The 20,340-nt window shown below is 44.9% G+C and overlaps 1 protein-coding gene across 1 annotated transcript in view; it reads right to left on the bottom strand.

Annotated features, from left to right (window-relative positions):
• TSPAN15 (tetraspanin 15) overlaps nucleotides 1–8,494 on the bottom strand; it is a 39,250-nt gene extending 30,756 nt beyond the window's left edge. Inside the window, exon 1 of the mRNA XM_037905889.2 lies at nucleotides 8,261–8,494. Coding sequence (XP_037761817.1) covers nucleotides 8,261–8,356 — 96 coding nt within the window. The 5' untranslated portion in view covers nucleotides 8,357–8,494. The remainder of the gene's footprint in view (nucleotides 1–8,260) is intronic.
• Nucleotides 8,495–20,340: the final 11,846 nt, after the last annotated feature.

Below are 20,340 nucleotides of genomic sequence, written 5' to 3'. Positions count from 1 at the left end.
TGGCTAACTACCTTGTGGATGTTCCCCGAGGAACAAACCTTTGAAATCCAGGTATAGAGCCAGTACTTATAACTTCAAATACAAAAATGATACATGCATACAAATGGCAAAATCATAACCAGCAAATCACTGCGGATCATAGCGCATTTTGGGACAGGGCTAAATGTCCCATGATGCACTGCTTTCTGTCCCAGCACTCCAGGGTCTTCTGGCTTTTTTTTGCAGCATTTTTGAAACGGCCCTGTTAACTGTCATGAAGACTTCGCAGATGGCAGTGGAGTTCATCGTGAAGTTCTTAACTGAGGAAGACTCCCAGGCACCCGACATTCTGCGTGATATGGATAGGAGCAACTTTAGATTGCTTTTGGCATTCATAGAGCAAGTGCATAGGGTAGATCGTCACTTCTGGGCTCAGGAAGCAAGCACTGAATGGTGGGATCATATTGTCATGCAGATATGGGATGAGGCGCAATGACTACAGAACTTTCGGATGCAGAAAGCCACCTTCCTGGAACTGTGTGCAGAGCTCACTCCAGATCTGCGGCACAAGGACACCAGAATGAAAGCTGCCCTCTCGGTAGAGAAGCATGTGGCAATCACTGTGTGGAAGCTGGTGACTTCATACTGCTTCCGGTCGGTTGAGAATCAGTTTGGAGTGGGGAAGTCGATGGTTGGCGCTGCATTAATGCAAGTGTGCAGGGCAATAAATTGCGTCCTGGACTGTGACTCTTGGAAATGTGCATGAAATAGTGGGTGGCTTTGCAGAAATGGGTTTCCCTAATGGTGGAGCGGTGACAGATGGCACACATATTCCCATTTTGGCACCAGACCACCTTGCGATGGAATACGTTAATAGGAAGGGGTACTTCTCCATGGTGTTGCAAGCACTTGTGGGTGTTTCATTGACATTAATGTGGGGTGCTCTGGAACGGTGCATGACGCATGCATCTTCAGGAACACTGGCCTGTACAGAAAGCTTCAAGCGGGCACTTTCTTTCCAAACCAGAAGATTACAGTGGGGGATGCTGAAGTGCCCATAGAGATCCTGGGGGATCCTGCATACCACTTACAGCCATGGCTCATAAAACCTTACATGGGACACCTGGACAGCAGTAAGGATCGGTTCAACAGGCTTAGTAGGTGCCGGATGACAGCTGATTGTGTCTGTGGCAGATTAAAGGCACACTGGTGATGCCTTTATGGCAGATTAGACCTCACTGAGGATAATATTCCCATGGTCATAGCCGTGTGCTGTATGTTGCATAATCTCTGTGAAGCTAAGGGTGAAAGGTTTGCTCAGGGGTAGAGTGTTGAGGCAGACTGCTTGGCTGCTTGATTTTGAGCAGCCAGATACCAGGGCTGTCAGAGGAGCCCAGAGGGGGGTTATTTGAATCAGGGAGGCTTTGAGGCAGCACTTTGACAATGCGCACCAGTAACATATCTCTGTCAGAGGTGCTTCAATGTTACATTACATGTAGTTTTCTAGGGGGCAACGGTGACATTTGGGGCCTTACATTCCAGTAAGGAAGTGATTAAACTGCCAGTTCATGTATTGGTAGAGCCTGCTATCTCAATTTGTAGGAAACAAATAAAGATGATTTACCATTATAAAACTTTGCTTTTATTGCACAAGAATCAGCACACACAAACCCACAGATGCTTGGTGGGATAGGAGGAACCAGAGAAGGACACACTTTCACAACTGTGTGTAGGTCCAGCTATCATTGTGAAAACTGTCGAAGGGGGTGGAGTGAAGGGAAAATCAAGAGTCCCAGAGAGTGGAAAAGATTGTGTGGGCGGAGTTTGGGGAGGCATGGAAAATAGTTCTGAATGTTCTGCAGTGGAGGTGGTTTGCTCAGTCTGCAGCATTATTAAGGACTTCAGCATCTGCATTTGCTCCTCCATTACTTTAATCATCTGCTCAGTTCTGTCCTTAACAAATAGGTGATTCCCTTTTCTGTCCTGCCATTCGGCTTCCCAGTACTCCTTGTGTTCCCTTTTTTCTGCATTGGAGCACTGCAAAACCTCCCAGAACATGTCTTCTTTACTGCATCTTGGGCGTTTTCTTGCCTGGTGGAGATGCTCGGCTGGGGTGCATGGGGTGTTCCTGAAGGCCACATCTGGCGAAGCACAGGAGACAATGCATAAAAGCGGGATTGTTAAATTCACACACAGCATTGAAACATTTTGGTTAAATACACCTTTTGCAACATTGCCATCACTTTTTTACTGACCCTAGCCAGGCACACATCTCTGTGAACAGCCAAAGTATGGTGAGTGTTGGCTGGGGTGGGCGGGAGCGCTCCACATGGGGAAAAGAGCACACACTCTTTGCAAGGTTCATGGTGCAGCATTCTAGGGACAAATTCTAAAATTCTCCCATACTTTTCACAGGCAGGGGTCATTCTAGCAGACATGTCACTAAGGGTAAGCAGGGAAATGAGGGTACATCTACTCCATGCTCATGGCTTTTGCCCTGCTCCCTACGCTACTCGCCTGTCTGCCGCTTTGGTCCCTGCAAAAGTGGTTGCCGAATGGCGCAGGAAAGTTTCCTACAATGGAGGAAGGAACAAAGCAGCTCTGCCAAGGAACCTTCAGCAGAGGATTACCGAGTACCTCCAGGAAACTTTCCTGGAGATCTCTCTGGAGGATTCTCATGAGATCTCAGCGTGCATCAACACCTAGTTCCACTATACCGATTAGCTACACTAGGAAACGTCCAGCTCACAGAAACACAGCCAGCCTCCCACATTACTATATCCTGAACCCACCTCCGGATTACACAAGCCACAGCCACTTACCAGGTGTCTCATCTTCTGCTTCTTGCTCCCCGGAGAGCGACCGCTGAGACTGGTTAGACACCACTGGAGAGGAGAACAGTTCCTGGCTGCCTGCCCCACCGGACGACCCTGCCAGGAGCTGCACATCCTCGTCTAACTCCACCTCTTCATCAATAACTTCATCCTCCAGGTTAGGTCCTCTTTCCGCTGCCTACAGGCCTGCCAAAGTATCCATGGGGCTCTTAGCAATGGAGGTGAGGTTGCCACTGAGGATAGCATCCAGCTCCTTACAGAAGAGGCAGGTCTTAGGTGAAGCATCTGAGCGATGGTTTGCCTCCCTCGCCTTATGGTATACCTACCTCAACTCCTTTATCTTCACTCTGCACTGCAGCATGTCCCGATCATAGCCCTTTTTGCACAAGCCTCAAGAAATCTGCCCATAGGTATCCCAATTCCTACGGCTCAAGCGCAGCTGGGACTGCACAACCTCGTCTCCCCATATACTGAGCAGATCCAACAGCTCCGCAGTGGTCCAAGCAGGAGAGCGTTTGGTGCGATAACTCGCGAAGGTCACCTGGGAAGATGTGATGAGACTTCTCCATGCCGAGCCAGCAGGAAATGGAATTTCAAAAATTCTCGGGGCTTCTAAGAGGGGTGGGAGGATGGTTGTTTTCCTGGCTGCAGGGCAGTGGAGTTCAAACTGCTGACCACAGCGGTCAGGATGGGCTTTGTGGGACACCTCCTGGCGGCCAATTAAAGAGATGGAATCAAGCCTGGTGTCTACACTTGCACTTTGTTGACAAAAATGTAGAGGAAAAAGACATAACTCTCTCATGAGGGTGGATGAATTTTGTCACCAAATCTGGGCATTTTTCCCGACAAAAGTCACCTCGCAGTGTGTACGCACTCACTGTTTTGGTCGACAAAGGGCAGTTTTGGCAACAAAACTTGGTGGTGTAGACAAGGCCATAGATGAAATAGACTTATGTATATTTTGCATCCTGTCCCTTCACAACTGAATTTAAATTTGGCAAATCATATTTTATTCACACCAGAAGTGATTTGGCCTTGTTTGTATTAACTGGATATGTATCACCAAAGGACAGGGACATCCTCTGTATTTTTGTGTGCGTGGGAAAGAGTGGAGTCACTTTCCCAAGTGGACGAAAAAGCAGTTTTTTAACTACTAGTCCGAGCACTAAATTTACTATTTAATTCACATATAAAAGTTTAAGTGTGTCAAGTAATTCTGTGACTATCAGCACTAGTTATTTTCATCCTGAAACCTTGGAGGGGGAAATGGGTTTTATTTTAAAACATAATTATGGTTAGAACCTCTGGAAAAACAGCTTTTTGAAATTGTACCAGTGACTAAGATCTTGTTTACCCTAAGGTTGTATTGGTGTTTGACACGAATTTCAAAACTCAATTACAGTCTAACAGTGTTGTAAAATGCTTTATGTTCTCATCACACCCACTATTGTTACAAATCTTACTACAGGCTAACCTAGGATGCAGGCCTTGGGGGAGAAGACAATTGATAATGTTATTATGGCTAGCATAACATAAATACCTCTTCACATTGGAGAGATAAATTATGCTACTACCTCATTAGCTGGAAGTGTTGGAAATCAATTGTCTAGAAAAGTCAGCAGTTTTTGAAGAGAGTTCTAGATGCACAGTTGAAACCATAGCAGTGACAGAACCTTGCAACAAATTTATTCATTTTGACAGTCTAAACAAGTTTTTTCAGACTATTTTTATTCTTCTTTGTTCATCTTCAATAATGCTGACAGGAGCAAAAATTAGTTTAATCAAACAGCTGTGTCTCAGAAAATCTGTAAAACGCGCATGTCGCAAGCAACAGAATTAGATTTTGAGAGACCCATTTGCTTGATCAAACCCACAAATTAAGAAAAAAAAGTCTTAAAATTTACAAATTTTATACTAACTCTTTAATTAAATGCTCCAGCCCTGACCCATTATTGCAAAAAATCATTAATGTTAAGAGTTAAAAAATATTACGAGAACAGTAATTCTGGCAATTACCAGGAGAAAGAAGGGAAAAAGGTAGCTTTATATAACCTTTGCCTCAATTCTGTGCTGAGACTTCCAGCAGGTGATTTGACCCCTACTGCAGGTTAGCAAAACTCTGACACCAGAGGAATTTCCAGTTGCCCCAGTAGGCCAGCTTTCTGGCTGCTTTGCAAGTGTACTTAAGAGGGTACTGCCCACAGAAACTAATGGAAGTAAATGGGAGGTGAATGTGCTAAGCACAAAACAAAATATAACCCTAACAAAAGGGAAAGTATAGAGCAGTTAAGTACAGTGAATAAAGGTTTAAGCAAGTGAGTATAACATACTGAAATTCCTTCACAAGCTAAAAGGGTTGTTCACTATATAGAACAAAACTCTACTCTCGCCGAAGTCAGTGGGATTGTGTCAGCATAACAGAAAAAAGAATTCAGCCTTAGGTACTTATTACACATTTGGACAAGTAAGGAGATCTGTTTCACTTGACTGGGAGAATGCAGAATTTAGAGGGAAAACAAGCCTGCGACATATTTCAAATAATACATCATACGTTAAAGCTGTGAAAGAAGACAATTATACTAACAAAGGAAGCCCTCTGCAAGAATAAATGCCATCAGCCCCCATCCTTTCCTCCTCCAACAGCTCTTTCATTGTGGCCTCTGTTCCACTTTCAAGTTGCAAACTGCCTTCTTAATATATTAATGAGTTAAGAATTTAGATATAAATAAGGTTAAAATAAATAAAATGAAAGGATCACTAAAATATAGATGCCTTGGGAATTCTATATGCGCAGGTCTGTTATTTATCGTTTTTCTTTCGTTTTTGGAACATTTACAGTCATTTTGTTGAGGGTGGGGTGGCATGGTAAAACCTGCCTGGACTCTTTGCTGAGGTGACAAGGAGTTATTTAAAGGAAGATATAGTGTGTATAAACTTTTCTCCATTAACATACAAATTTAAATTCCGTCTCTTCAGGATTGATTTGAAAACTATATGTTTGCAAACTCCATTCACATAAGCTAATCTTAGTTCACCCGAACATTATTATGAACTAACATTTCTAATTACCAAAACATTCTATCTAATTTCCTTTTAACAACTATTCCATGGTGTTAGACTGCACCTTATGTATTTTGATATATGATAGGAGGAATAAGTTTAGCATATTTTCCTAGTTGAAAATCCAGGGGGGAGGGAAGGAAGAATTACAAATAAAGACTAAGTTTCTTAAGGTGTTTGAAAGCTACTATGGTCTCGACAGGTACTCAGTGATATCAGGGTTGACTTTTCTGTTACTAAGTGGTGTGTTATGCCACACCAGAACAAGCTTACCATGCCAAATGAAAGAGCAGACAAGTAAATGAGGTACAAGTGTGCTTGCTTACAGAAAAAAAGATAATGTGGTGTTTAAGAATAGAAGGCATACCTGTGTATAAATTAATTTACTAGAAACCCTTTGAACACAGAACAAAATCAGTAAAATGTTATTAGTAGGACAAGTATCCTAATGTGGGAAGGCTATAATTATTGTTGCCCTGACCTTTTTTTGCAGAAGGTTCTACTTATGGAATGGTTGCTGGAGTGAAACTAGGAGTCCAAGGAGGAGAAAAGGTTAATTTTCTATTAAAAACAGAAAAAATAATAAAATGAAAAAGGCTAAGAGATACCTAATACCCAAAAAAGTCTGAACTAAAGGCAATGTGCTTTATGTTCTGATTTTCAGTCATTCGTCAAATTGTAGTTTTTCTTCAAAACAAAACCTAAAAGGATACTACACTATAAAGACTCAGAAACCCAAGGTAACGTTCTCCCAACTCACGCTTTAAAAACAAAAAGCCTTACTTTAAAAATCTATCCCTACTAGGGAAAAATTATCAGATCTTCAAAACAAGAAATGCAGTAGTCTTGAATTTGGAGCTTTTTGAAGACAAAGACAGAAACAAATCTCATCTAGGAATCTGAAATGTCAACATATGTGACAGTTCCCAGCACAGAAAACGGTCTGTCATATTCTACTGTAAATACAGAACTTCATACCCTGAAAATGGAAATTTGCTAATTTTTTTTTTTTTTTGCTAAATGAGTGTCACCACTGGTCATTGTTTTCAAACTCAGGATGCATACCAAACGTGAACTTGCCATTTTTGAGAAGGACAGACATGTAAATCAGATTTGGGCTGTAACATCCTGGATGATGTCTCTTTCAACAGAAACTCTATTAGACTAGTTTCAGAGTAGCAGCCGTGTTAGTCTATATCCGCAAAAAGAAAAGGAGTACTTGTGGCACCTTCGAGACTAACAAATTTATCTGAGCATAAGCTTTGGTGAGTTACACCTCACTTCATCAGATCCACTGCATGCATCCCATGAAGTGAGCTGTAGCTCATGAAAGCTTATGCTCAGATAAATTTGTTAGTCTCGAAGGTGCCACAAGTCCTTTTCTTTCTATTAGACAACTTTCTCTTCACCTAACAAGCCTGAACAATTTTCTTCAGCACTATGAGAGCTGGTCTGCTGCGTTGCACAACAGTATAAATACCACCCAGCGGAGAGTTTGTACGATCTTTCCTATGAAAATCAGTAAAAGACATCAAACAACATTGCACGTTCCTCTTTTAAAAGCACAGAACAGAGCAGGTGAAATATCACTGAACAGCCCACAAGCTTAAAATTGAAATTATCCTACATTAATCAGACGCAAAACAACTGGTTCTCTAGTGGCTGAAGCCTTTCCCCCTCTTAGCTTTCTCACTCCCATCTGAGTGTGACAACGCAGTGTTTTGTTGTTAGCGTACACAACTGATTTTCATGCTACCTGCCACACCCTTCCACCTCTGGAAGTCGCTAAATGCCAAAACCAGTTGATTATCACGCAGTGACAACCACAAAACTGCACCCCAGAGGCTTCCTTCTAGGGCACGCGGTGCATTGACGCCAGAGATCTCATTCAGGGGCAGAATTCTGCCATGTGCCCATCCACCGAGCCCTGCCCAAGGGGGAAACGCTCCTGGCCTTCTCACGCACTTCACCGGGTGCGCCCGGCCGGGAACCCCCATCCATGCTGAGGAGGACTCGAGAGTCCGCCCCCACCCCCGGCCCCAAAAACCCCAGCACAACAACTCTGCCCCGCGGAGTGCGCGGGCAGCTCTCGCCCTTGAGGGGGGTATTTGCCGGTTCGTTGCTGGTGTGACACACGGGCGTACTGCCAGGGCTGGAGAAGCGGTGCCCCCCCCCCCCCCGCACACACACGCACACACCCGGCCCGGGGGCGCTGGGCTCCAGGACCGCACCGACCGCGGCGCCAGCTCGCCTCAGCGCAGCATCTCCAGGCGGGCGCTGTTCCCCGGCCCCCGGGCAGGGCGGTGACCGTAGCCCCCCCGCGCAGCCGGGTCACAGCGGGGATCGGGGTCTCTCCTCGCCCGCCCCCCCGCGCAGCCCGCGCTCACCCAGAAGAGCGTGGAGTAGGTGATGAGGGTGAACTTGAGGCAGAGGTAGGAGAAGCGCGCACAGTAGCGGATGTTCTCCGACTCCCCGGCCGCCATCCTGCTCCCCGGCCCGGCCCGCTTCCTGCTTCTCCCGCCGCCACCTGCAGCGCAGCCCGCGAGCGGCACCCAGCCGGCGGCGGAGTCTCGCAGCCGCGGGCAGCACCACTGGGTGGCAGCGGCGCGGGAGCTGTCGCTCAGCTGGGGGCGGGGGACGACCAGGGAGGGATGAGCGAGAGCCGCGGAGCTGGGGGCGGGGGGAAGGGGGGTGTCGCTTGGCGGGGAGAATGCAGAATGTAGAGGGGACAGGAGCCTGCCCCGTACTTCAAACCATTCATCCTACATTCAAGCTGGGAAAGAAAACGATTCGACCAGACAAGTCAGACTCCCAGGGCTCTGACCACGGAGCCTTTCTGCTCCTAGCTGAGGAGTTACAGCACGAGCCCTTCAAGAACTTAAAGATTCTAAGTCACGCTGTGTCTTCAGTCATGACCTGGAGTTTGCCAGCATCCCTTCCCTGCCAAAGGAGTACAAACTGACACTGCCTCTAATTTCTTTGTGTCCCTGTTAGGAACATAATTATGACCACACTGGGTGTGTGGGGTTCCCTCACAGAGAGCCCCTTGGGACTGTCACCTCACCTGCTGAAAATGACCTCTGATCCTGTTTTCCCTGCCAGCTTGGGACTTCAGAGCCCTGCCTTGTTGAGCCAGACAGGGCCAGACTGCTACAAACACAGACCCAGCGTCTGGACCACGCCCCCAGAGCTGCAGGCTTTAAATGAAAACAGTTTAGCAGGTTACCTGCCTCCAGCCCCCAGACACCCAGCTCCCAATGGGATCCAAACCCCAAATAAATCCATTTTACTCTGTATAAAGCTTATACAGGTAAATTCATAAATTGTCCACCCTCTATAACACTGACAGAGAGATAGGCACAGCTGTTTGCTCCCCTGGGTATTAATCACTTACTCTGGGTTTATTAATAAGCAAAAGTAATTTTATTAAGTATAAAACCTAGGATTTAAGTGGTTTCAAGTAATAACAGACATAACAAAGTAAGTCATCAAACAAAATAAAAAAAACATGCAAGTCTAAGCCTAATACATTAAGAAACTGATTACAGGTAATATCTCACCCTCAGAGATGTTCCAATAAGCTTCTTTCATAGACTAGACTCCTTCCTAGTCTGGACCCAATCCTTTCCCCTGGTACAGTCCTTGTTAGTTCCAGCAGACATCTTAGATGGTAAGCAGGGGCTTTCTCATGACTGGCCTCCTTTTGTCCTGTTCCACCCCCTTTTATAGCTTTAGAACCAGGCGGGAATCTTTTGTCTCCCTGGGTCCCCACCCCTCCTAAATGGAAAAGTATCAGATTTAAGATGGATTCCAGTATCATGTGACATGGTCACATGTCCTGTGGGACCGCAGCCTCCATTCTTCCTGGGTTGGCCCACACATACACAGGAAGGTTTGCAAGTAAACAGAGCCATTCACTAAAAAGAAAAGGAGTACTTGTGGCACCTTAGAGACTAACCAATTTATTTGAGTATAAGCTTTCATGAGCTACAGCTCACTTCGGATGCATACTGTAGAAAATACAGAAGATATTTTTATACACACAGACCATGAAAAAATGGGTGTTTATCACTACCAAAGATTTTCTCTCCCCCCACCCCACTCTCCTGCTGGTAATAGCTTATCTGAAGTGATCACTCTCCTTACAATGTGTATGATAATCAAGGTGGGCCATTTCCAGCACAAATCCAGGGTTTAATAAGAATGTCTGAGGAACAGTGGGGGGGGGGGGGGAGGAAGGAATAAACAAGGGGAAATAGGTTACTTTTTATAATGAATCAACCATTCCCAGTCTCTATTCAAGCCTAAGTTAATTGTATCCAATTTGCAAATTAATTCCAATTCAGCAATCTCTCTTTGGAGTCTGTTTCTGAAATTTTTCTGTTGTAATATCGCAATTTTCATGTCTGTAATCGCATGACCAGGGAGATTGAAGTGTTCTCTGACTGGTTTATGAATGTTATAATTCTTGACATCTGATTTGTGTCCATTTATTCTTTTACGTAGAGACTGTCCAGTTTGACCAATATACAAGGCAAAGGGGCATTGCTGGCACATGATGGCATATATCACATTGGCAGATGTGCAGGTGAATGAGCCTCTGATAGTGTGGCTGATGTTATTAGGCCCTGTTATGGTGTCCCCTGAATAGATATGAGGGCACTGTTGGCAACGGGCTTTGTTACAAGGATAGGTTCCTGGGTTAGTGGTTCTGTTGTGTGGTATGTGGTTGCTGGTGAGTATTCGCTTCAGGTTGGGGGGCTGTCTGTAGGCAAGGACTGGCCTGTCTCCCAAGATTTATGAGAGTGTTGGGTCATCCTTCAGGATAGGTTGTAGATCCTTGATAATGCGTTGGAGGGGTTTTAGTTGGGGGCTGAAGGTGATGGCTAGTGGCGTTCTGTTATTTTCTTTGTTAGGCCTGTCCTGTAGTAGGTGACTGGGAATGGTTGATTCATTATAAAAAGTAACCTATTTCCCCTTGTTTATTCCTTCCCCCCCCCCCCCTCACCGTTCCTCAGACGTTCTTGTTAAACCCTGGATTTGTGCTGGAAATGGCCCACCTTGATTATCATACACATTGTAAGGAGAGTGATCACTTTAGATAAGCTATTACCAGCAGAAGAGTGGGGTGGGGCCAGAGAAAACCTTTTGTAGTGATAAACACCCATTTTTTCATGGTCTGGGTGTATAAAAATATCTTCTGTATTTTCCACAGTATGCATCTGATGAAGTGAGCTGTAGCTCACGAAAGTTTATGCTCAAATAAATTGGTTAGTCTCTAAGGTGCCACAAGTACTCCCTTTCTTTTTGCAAATACAGACTAACACGGCTGTTACTCTGAAAAGAGCCATTCACTGTTCATTGATTTTGAAGCACCCTTAATGGCTTCCACTTAATACGTTTACATCAGTAATAAAAGTTTATATCTTATTCTCCTAACTCCAGACATAGAAATAATACGTGCAAACAAATAGGATGAACACACTCAGTAGATCATAAGCTTTGTAATGATACCTTACAAGAGACCTTTTGCATAAAGCGTATTCCAGTTGCATTATATTCACATTCATAAACATATTTTCATAAAGCATATGGAGTGCAACATCACACTGGGTCAGACCAAAGGTCAATCTAGCCCAGTATCCCACATTCTGACAGTGGCCAATGCCAGGTGCCCCAGAGGGAATGAACAGAATGGAATCATCAAGTGATCCGTCCCCTGTCGCCCATTCCCAGCTTCTGGCAAACAGAGGTTAGGGACACCATCCGTGCCCATCCTGGCTAATAGCCATTGATGGACCTATCCTCTGCTGGAATACTCACCTTACCCAACCAAAGCTTCCACTTATTTCTTCTGAGCATTCATCACTCTGGGTAATGGGAGTTTTGCATCTCCATATTCTGCACACAGGAACTTTGGTGCATGCAATGCTGCATACATAGGGTTGCCAACCCTCCAGGATTCTCCTGGAGTCTCCAGGAATTAAAAATTAATCTTTAATTTAAAAAAGAACAGAAGTACTTGTGGCACCTTAGAGACTAACAAATTTATTAGAGCATAAGCTTTCATGGGCTACAGCCCAGTTCATCGGATGCATAGAATGGAACATATAGTAAGAAGATATACACATATACATACAGGAAGGTGGAAGTTGCCATACAAACTGTAAGAGGCTAATTAATTAAGATGAGCTATTATCTGCAGGAGAAAAAAACTTTTGTAGTGATAATCAAGATGGCAGGCACTCCTGTTCTTTTTGCGGATACAGACTATCATGGCTGCTACTCTGAAACCTATCTTTAATTAAAGATAATGTCATGTGATGAAACCTCGAGGAATTTGTATAACCAAAGATGGTAACCCTATTCATCCACAAAGCTATAGGTTGAGTTGAAGTCACGGGAAACTTGGCCCACTGTTATTGTTTTCTTAATCCCCTACTGTTCCATTTAGTTATTCTTTATAAAATATTTGAACAATTAAAGTCCTACATATGTGCTAAATATTCTTACTCCTAAGAAATTTATCAGCGTTTCAAAACAAAACTGGAAAACAAAAGAAAACAAAGCTTCTCAGCTGAGCAGCCCAACAATAACAATTATTTCCAGTCATGGGTACACGAATACACAAACTGCATTATTCCTCCATTTTGCCAGCTTTCTCTATTCTCCAAAGCAAACAGAATATTACTATTTACAAGAACCCTGTTCTCAAATATAAAGCTGACTATCCAAATATTAAGCCTAAAAGACATAAAAACAACAACTGAGTTGGTTGGAGAAACTTCAGTAGAACCATATTCTGTCAGAATATGCAGGTCTGTCTAAATCAAAATGCTTTGTGAAATTGACCTAATTTTGCTGGAATTTCATTTCAGAAGAAACAAAAAAAAATAGTTCCAACCATGTTGAAACATCTCAACTTGACATTTTTTATTCATTAAATACTTTGATATTTTGTTTTGAAACAACTTTTCAAATTTTTTATCTTGTATAAATAATATTATGTAAAAAAGTCAAACTCGAAATGAAACTTGTTAAAACAAAACATATTGTTTGACCTGAAACAAATTTTTTTTTCAGAATTTCCTTCAGGAAATCTCAAAATTTTTAGTTTTCATTCCAATTCAGAACCAAGCCAGATTTCAAAGTGTCAAAATCCATCACAAATTAGAACGTGCATCATCCACAGAGCTTTAGTAACTATACAGCAGTGTTTCACGTGTTTAGCAATATATCCTGTGCAGTTGACAATTAGCTGTTTTAAGACACTGTCAACACAAATATTTAAGGCCAAATTTTCAGCTATACGCTCTGCTTTTCCCACCAAAAATATATACATTAATGTTTGAACCTAAAAACTACTTACACAAACACAGATACATATCCAATTTAGTGAATATAAACATTTAGAACATAAATGTATTTTTGTGATCTAAAAATTATGGGTCAGCTTGAACTGAACATGGCCCCACATATTTAAATCTTGTAAGCACAAGAAATTTGCTTTAATGGTACCACTCAGTGCATAATGCTAAGCATATACCTAAGTCTTTGTAAAATAGGAAACTTTGATTGTAAGTTCTTTGGAGGAGAGACTGTTCTTTTGTTAGGTGTGTGTAAAATGCTTGCTACAATGGATCTCTAAGCACTATTGCAATTAATCATTTGTCTTTCACTATTATTGTGCATTATAATATGTAATAATGTTTGCTATTCTACATAATAAAAGGCACCAATCCTATAATTTACAACATGTGAGCGCAGCAGTCCACCAACACATTGTAAATTGAAGGATTGGTGCCAAAGTTACTAGTTTGGAGCCACAGCAATCGTATTGGTCATGTGCTCTAGCATTCTGGACTAAGCAGATGCTTCTCCCAAGTCTTACTAATGTGAGAAACAGCAAGCAGTAATAGTTATACAATAGGCATCCTTCTGAAATTAAAAGGGTTCAATATTTTCATAATCTCTTGCCCTTTTCATCAGGATTTGCATGTCAATCATTATCACTTTGTCGTATACTTATGACAAACTGGTAGTATTAAAGACCTTAGCTTTTAAACACTATAAAATCATTAGCTATGTATTACGCTGTATATTTATAGATTAATCAATTATGTAAAATCTCAATAATTTCCCTGGAATCCTTTGGTCCTATATACAATACTGAACCATGTTTGCTTCTGGAAGAAGAACGGCCCAGCCTGCGTGCCAGCCAAAGAATATGTCATCCATTTATACAGATCTATCAATAAGATGTAATACAGCTTTTTTATAAGTATTCATCTCCTAAAATGTGAAGAACAATAATTTTCAAACTAATGCACAAAAGATTTACCTGTATTTCTCCAATTATTGTTAGTGGAAATTACACTTTGAAATCTCCCATACATTTATGGAAGAATGTGTGAAATGTAGCATTGGTATGTATGTATGTTAAAGTTCTAGTATTTATACAAACACACACACACACCCCGCAAAAAATAAGGCTTCCAGATCACATTCTTAATCTTTTATTTAATTATTATGCCTGAAATCTGCCAGTCAGATGCTGTTCAATAAAATTACATTGCATTTTATATCCTTTACATTAAAGTCTACTCTATTATATACTTCATCCAAATCTGGACACACATTTCTTTTTTATATAATTTTTTCCTTAGTTTTTTTTTTTTTAAATAAATTAACAGTTTTAGTTTTACTACTTTCAAAGCCTGCCCTCATCTCATCTTTCATATAACTTCTGATTTTTGCAAATGAAACTTCAAAGTATGACATGCTGGAAGGGGGAGAAATTGGCACAATGGGCCCACCCCTGCTCCTGTTGTCTTTAGTGGGAAAAGGAGCAGACCCAATTTTACAAAACAGGTTTCTGATAAACTGTGCCCTGGTCTACACTGGGGGTGGTGGGGTGGGGAATTGATCTAAGTTACGCAACTTCAGCCACGTGAATAACATAGCTGAAGTAGACGTACTTAGATCTACTTACCGTGGTGTCTTCACCATGGTGAGTTGACCGCTGCCGCTCCCCCGTCAACTCCACCTGCACCTCTCACCGCGGTGGAGTACAGGAGTCAACGGGACAGCGCTCGGGGATCGATTTATCGCATCTCGATCCCCAATGGATCGATCGCTGCCCGCCGATCTGGCGGGTAGTGTAGACATGCCCTGTGTTTCTGCTTGAAAATAATAGAGTAATCCATGCCCAAAGGCCATATGTGAACAACGTATATATAATTCACAGTAAACATAATTATATTAATGAGCAAATATAACACAGAGGTGATGTAAATAGTGGAATAAGTAAATTTAAATTGGTGTAAGTTACATGCTGCAGGGTTAGAAGGGTATGGTGTAACAGGGAACACTACTAACATGATGGCTTAAGTGTTAAAGTAGCCTTTCCTATTTTAGCCTTAGGTACAAGGCATTGCAGTACGACCGCCTAGAAGTAATAAAGGCATGGATCATAATGTGTAGGGCCCTGTCTATAAACAAAAGTTCTACTGCTTTAACTATACCAGTAAATTTAAAGTAATACAATCCCTCCAGCGCGGACATACTTATATCAGTATAGAAGTGCTTATAACAGTTTAGTTTATTCTTCTACAAAAAGAGGAATACACTACACTGTATAAGCACACTTCCACCAGTATAACTCCATTTTCACCAGGGGTTGTACTGATATAAATAACTATATTGTTAATAAAATCACATCCCTAACCAACATAGTTATACTCACACAAAAACTGTGTAGGCCAGCCCTACACTTAGGTAACAGAGAGGAAGGAGTATAAACTTGGTGAAGCTCCCAGTGGTGACACAAGAGTATGAGTACCAACCTCAGGGTAGACTGTTAAAAACCAGGGCACAAACCCCTAATTGGTCATGAGTTCTAAACTTAGATTTCACTAACCAATTGCACCAAGAGCAAACTCCTCAGTCACTTTAACCACCTTAACATAAAGTCACAAACAGTCCCCTTGGATACTCTGATTTGTCTTGCCACCCAGCTGAGCATCTCTCTGTGACTAGGGTTACCATATTTCAGGTTCCCCAAAAGAGGACACTGCTGGAGGAGGGGAGAAATAGGGGGGATCAGGGGGATGATGACAGTTGGCGTGCTGGAGGGAGTACTTGCCACAGGGTGCTTACTGGAGGTGGGGGGGCAGTGTCGCTCCCTGTCACGGTGTCGCTCCCTGTCAGTCAGCACCCCCCGTGGGACCCCTTCCTCAGGGCTGAGAGCTGGGGCAGGGTGGGGGGCGGGATCCAGCACCTGTGGCTTGCAGGGGAATGGACCAATCAGCTGCAGATGCAGGGGAGCGACCAATCAGGAAGCAGACCAATTGGGGCCAGTTTGTCTGGTCTGCAAAAACACTGGACTTTGCCTGTTATTTTTAAAATCCCTCCCATCTCCACCCATCCCACCGCCACTCACCCCCACCCTGGACAGAGAAAGGTGGCTACAAAAAGAGGCTGTGTCTGGGAAAACCCAGATGTATGATAACCCTATCTGCAGAGGTGAAAGTAAGCCGGCAAGAGCCGGTACATCATACCAGACTGGCTTCCCCAGGCTGCAATTTAAAGGGCCTGGGGCTCCCAGCAGCGGCTGGAGCCCCGGGACCTTTAAATTGCTGCCAGAGCCCCACTGCCAGAGCCCTGGGCTAGCAGCGGCAGCCAGGACCCCTGAGACTCCGTCAGCAATTTAAAGGGCTCAGGGCTGCGCTGCGGTAGCGGCAGCTGGGAGGCCCTGGTCCTTTAAATCACTGCCGGAGCCCCACCGCCGCTACCCCAGGGCTCTGGAAGCAGGGATCAGGCGGTGATTTAAAGGGCCCAGGGCTCTGCTGCGGTAGTGGCAGCTAGGGCCCTGGGCCCTTTAAATGGCCCCAGAGCCCAGGGGCTCCCAGCTGCCTCTGCAACTGGTAGCTCCAGCAGTGATTTAAAGGGCCCCAGGCTCCCAGCCACCACTACCGCAGCCGGAGCCCGGGGCCCTTTAAATCGAGAGGTTTTAGTTTTAGTTTTAGTCTCACACCAAAGACGACTGCGGTAGCCAATCCTATAGTAAATAACATGAAAACGTTTTAAATAGGAAAAGGAAATTAAAGAGTTATTGACAAGGTTAAAGCAAGCAGACACACAAATAGGTTAGTCTTAGGGCATGTCTACACTGGCAGAGTTACAACGCCAGCAGTTACAGCGCCGCTCAGAAAGCACTGAAGGGAAACTGCTGTTGTGCGTTCATGCTGTCAGCTGCCTGCACAATAGCGTGTTCACACTTGTGGCATGTGCAGTGGTATTCGGAGCGGTGTGCTCTGGGGAGCTATCCCACAGAGCATTTCTTCCTCTCCTGCCACTAAGAGTTGTGGGAAGATGGAGGGGGGGTCGCGGGGCATCCTGGGTCCTGTCCCAAGATGCATTGCTTCACATCCCAACAATTCCTGTGCGTCCATCCACATTTGATGCCATCTTTCAACAGTTTGTGTACTGCGCGCCCTGCCTCTTTGGGCTGCAGGAATGGATCTCCAACTGCTGACCAGTGTGCTGCTCGCTCTGAGCAACACAGTTATTCCTTAAACTACAAAGGCAAGAGAAGTGCGACATTGATCTTGCCACACACAGTAGCTACGACACGAGATTGCTTGTGGCATTCATGGAGGTGCTGACCACAGTGGAATGCTGCTTTTGGGCTCGGGAAACAAGCACTGAGTGGTGGGATCACATCGTGATGCACATCTGGGATGACAAGCAGTGGCTGCAGAACTTTTGGATGAGGAAAGCCACATTCATGGGCCTTTGTGATGAGCTCGCCCCAGCCCTGTGGCGCAAGGACACAAGAACGAGAGCTGCCCTGCCACTGGAGAAGCACGTGGCGATTGTACTGCGGAAGCTGGCTACTCCAGACAGCTACCGATCGGTCGCTGACCAGTTCGGAGTGGAAAAGTCGACAGTTGGACTTCTGTTGATGGAAGTGTGCAGGGCTATTAATCGCATCCTGCTCCAGAAGGCCATGACTCTGGGCAACATGCGTGACATTGTGGATGGCTTTGCACAAATGGGCTTCCCTAACTGCGGAAGGGCGATAGATGGCTCGCACATTCCAATTCTAGCACCAGACCACCTAGCCACCGAGTACGTTAATCACAAGGGGTATTTCTCAATGGCTCTCCAGGTGCTTGTGGATCACCCTGGGCGTTTCACAGACATTAACTCAAGCTGGTCCGGAAAGGTGCGTGACACATGCATCTTTTGGAACACAGGCCTGTTCAGGAAGCTACAAGCAGGGACTTTCTTCCCGGACCAGAAGATCAGTGTAGGGGAAGTCAAAATGCCCACTGTGATCCTGGGAGACCCCGCCTACCCCTTAATGCGATGGCTTACATGGGTCAACTTGATAGCAGCAAGGAGCAGTTCAACAACAGGCTGAGCAAGTGCAGAACGACTGTTGAGTGTGCTTTTGGCCATTTAAAGGCCCTGTGACCCTGCCTCTATGGGAAGCTGGACCTGGCCAATGACAATATTCCTATGCTTATAGCCACATGCTGTACACTCCATAATATTTGTGAAGGGAAGGGTGAAATCTTCACTCAGGCCTGGACCGCTGAGGCTCAGCGCCTGGAGGCTGAGTTTGAACAGCCAGAGACCAGGGCTATTAGAGGGGCACAACATGGGGCCATAAGGATCAGGGATGCCTTGAGGCAGCCATTTGATCTCCTGTTTGCGCTGAAAGCCACTAATATTTGTTGCTATGTTCAGGAGTGCAGTGCTTGTAATGCTAGGAGGTTATTGTGGTTGGTGCAGACGATGCAATATGAAGGTTTAACATAATTGTCTGTTGCTTTGCAGGGCTCTGTTTGCTTTCAATTAGTAGAATAAAGATTGCTTTCAAACCCATGCCATTCTTTTATTAAAAAACAACTCCTCGAGGAGACCGTCAAACAAAAAAAAAAAAACCATCAGCAGTGACGGGGGTGGGGGAAGGGAAGGTCCCAGGAGGAGGTGGGGTCCTGGGACATCTAAAGATTTGTGTATGTCCAGGTATCATTTCCAACCTTCTCCTTTGGAGTACAGTGCAGCGGGTGCTGTACTTCAGCAGGGCCAAACTTTAGAGGGATGGATGTTGAGTGCAGTGGGTAGTGGGAATCCACAGTGCTGAACTGTGAGCGGGGAGGAGTGGAATGCTGTGGGTATAGACTGGAGTCAGGAGGTTGATAAGAGTGTTTTGGTGTTGTCGGGGGGGGGGCGGGAGCATGGGAAAGAGTTTTGCGACAGTGGTTGCAGGGGAGGGTGGGCGCGGAGCTCCTCGGTTTGCAGAGCTAGTATCGCCCAGAGCATGTCTGCTTGGCGCTCCATAACCTTTCAGCGCCACTCCGTGGCTTCATTCTGGCATGCCATGTTCTCCTTTCAGTCCCTCTTCTCGTTGTCCAGCCACTCCTTCAAATCCTGTTTCTTGGTGGCGGAGTGCATCATAACACCACACAGAAAGTCCTCCTTAGTTCTTCTTGGCCACTTTCTAATTCTGCGCAGCCTTTCTGCCACTGATAAAGAGGGAGGCTGGGCTCCCAAGGTCATCTCTGTGAAGTTTAAACACAACATTTTACAGAAGCAGCATTGTTTGCAACACAGAGAACAGCGATTCAGTGATTTAAAACACAGCCAGTACTCACACACCTGTCACTAACTGGCTGACCCCAGGCAAGCACACATGAGCCACAAGACCCCCAAAATGGTGAGTAGCCGCAGCGGGAGGGAAAATCACTCTTCCCAGACCCTGCTGTACACTGGGCATGTGGCTGTTGGGGAGAGCCAGCACTGTAGGGGCGGCCTGATAATCATTCCTGTCCCCACACTTTCCACAGGATGTGATCATTATAGAAGATATCCCACTCCTGAGGGTGAGCAGGGAATCAAGGGAGGGTCTTCTCCAAACCTGCAGCTTCCTCCCTGGCCCCTATGCAGCTCACCTGTGTGCAGCAATGGCCTCCCACCACCACCACAGTAGTGCGGGAAAGTTACTGTTAATGGGGCAAGAAACAAAGCAGCTCTGCTAAAGAACCTGCGGCAGCGGATTGCCCAGTATCTCCAGGACAATTTCCTGGAGATTTCTGAGGGAGAGTCTCATGAAGTGAGGGGGTCGATCAACAGCCTGTTCCACTGCTCAGACTAGGCATGCGGTGGAAGACAAGACTGCTTTCTGCAACCCTCCTGAACCCAATAACTCACTTCAGCTATTCCCAAAATCAAATCCACTTGCCAGCGGCCTCCTCTCCTGTTTGTGCTTCACCAAGCTCTGACAGCTGTGACTGGCTAGCCTCCTCTGTGGTAGAAAAGAGCTCCTGGCTGCATGCATCTCTGACCTCCAAGTCATCCTCTGCCTCTGGGTCCCCCTCCCCTTCCACATCCTTGTCCAAGATTTCCTCCTCCTGGCTTGATCCACTCTCAACTGGCATGCAAGCCACCGAAGTAT

The sequence above is a fragment of the Chelonia mydas genome, chromosome 7 (genome assembly GCF_015237465.2).
Source record: "Chelonia mydas isolate rCheMyd1 chromosome 7, rCheMyd1.pri.v2, whole genome shotgun sequence".
Classification (NCBI taxonomy): Eukaryota; Metazoa; Chordata; order Testudines; family Cheloniidae; genus Chelonia; species Chelonia mydas.
The sequence above is the reverse complement of the archived record's forward strand: the minus strand, read 5'-3'. Positions and strand labels throughout refer to the sequence as shown.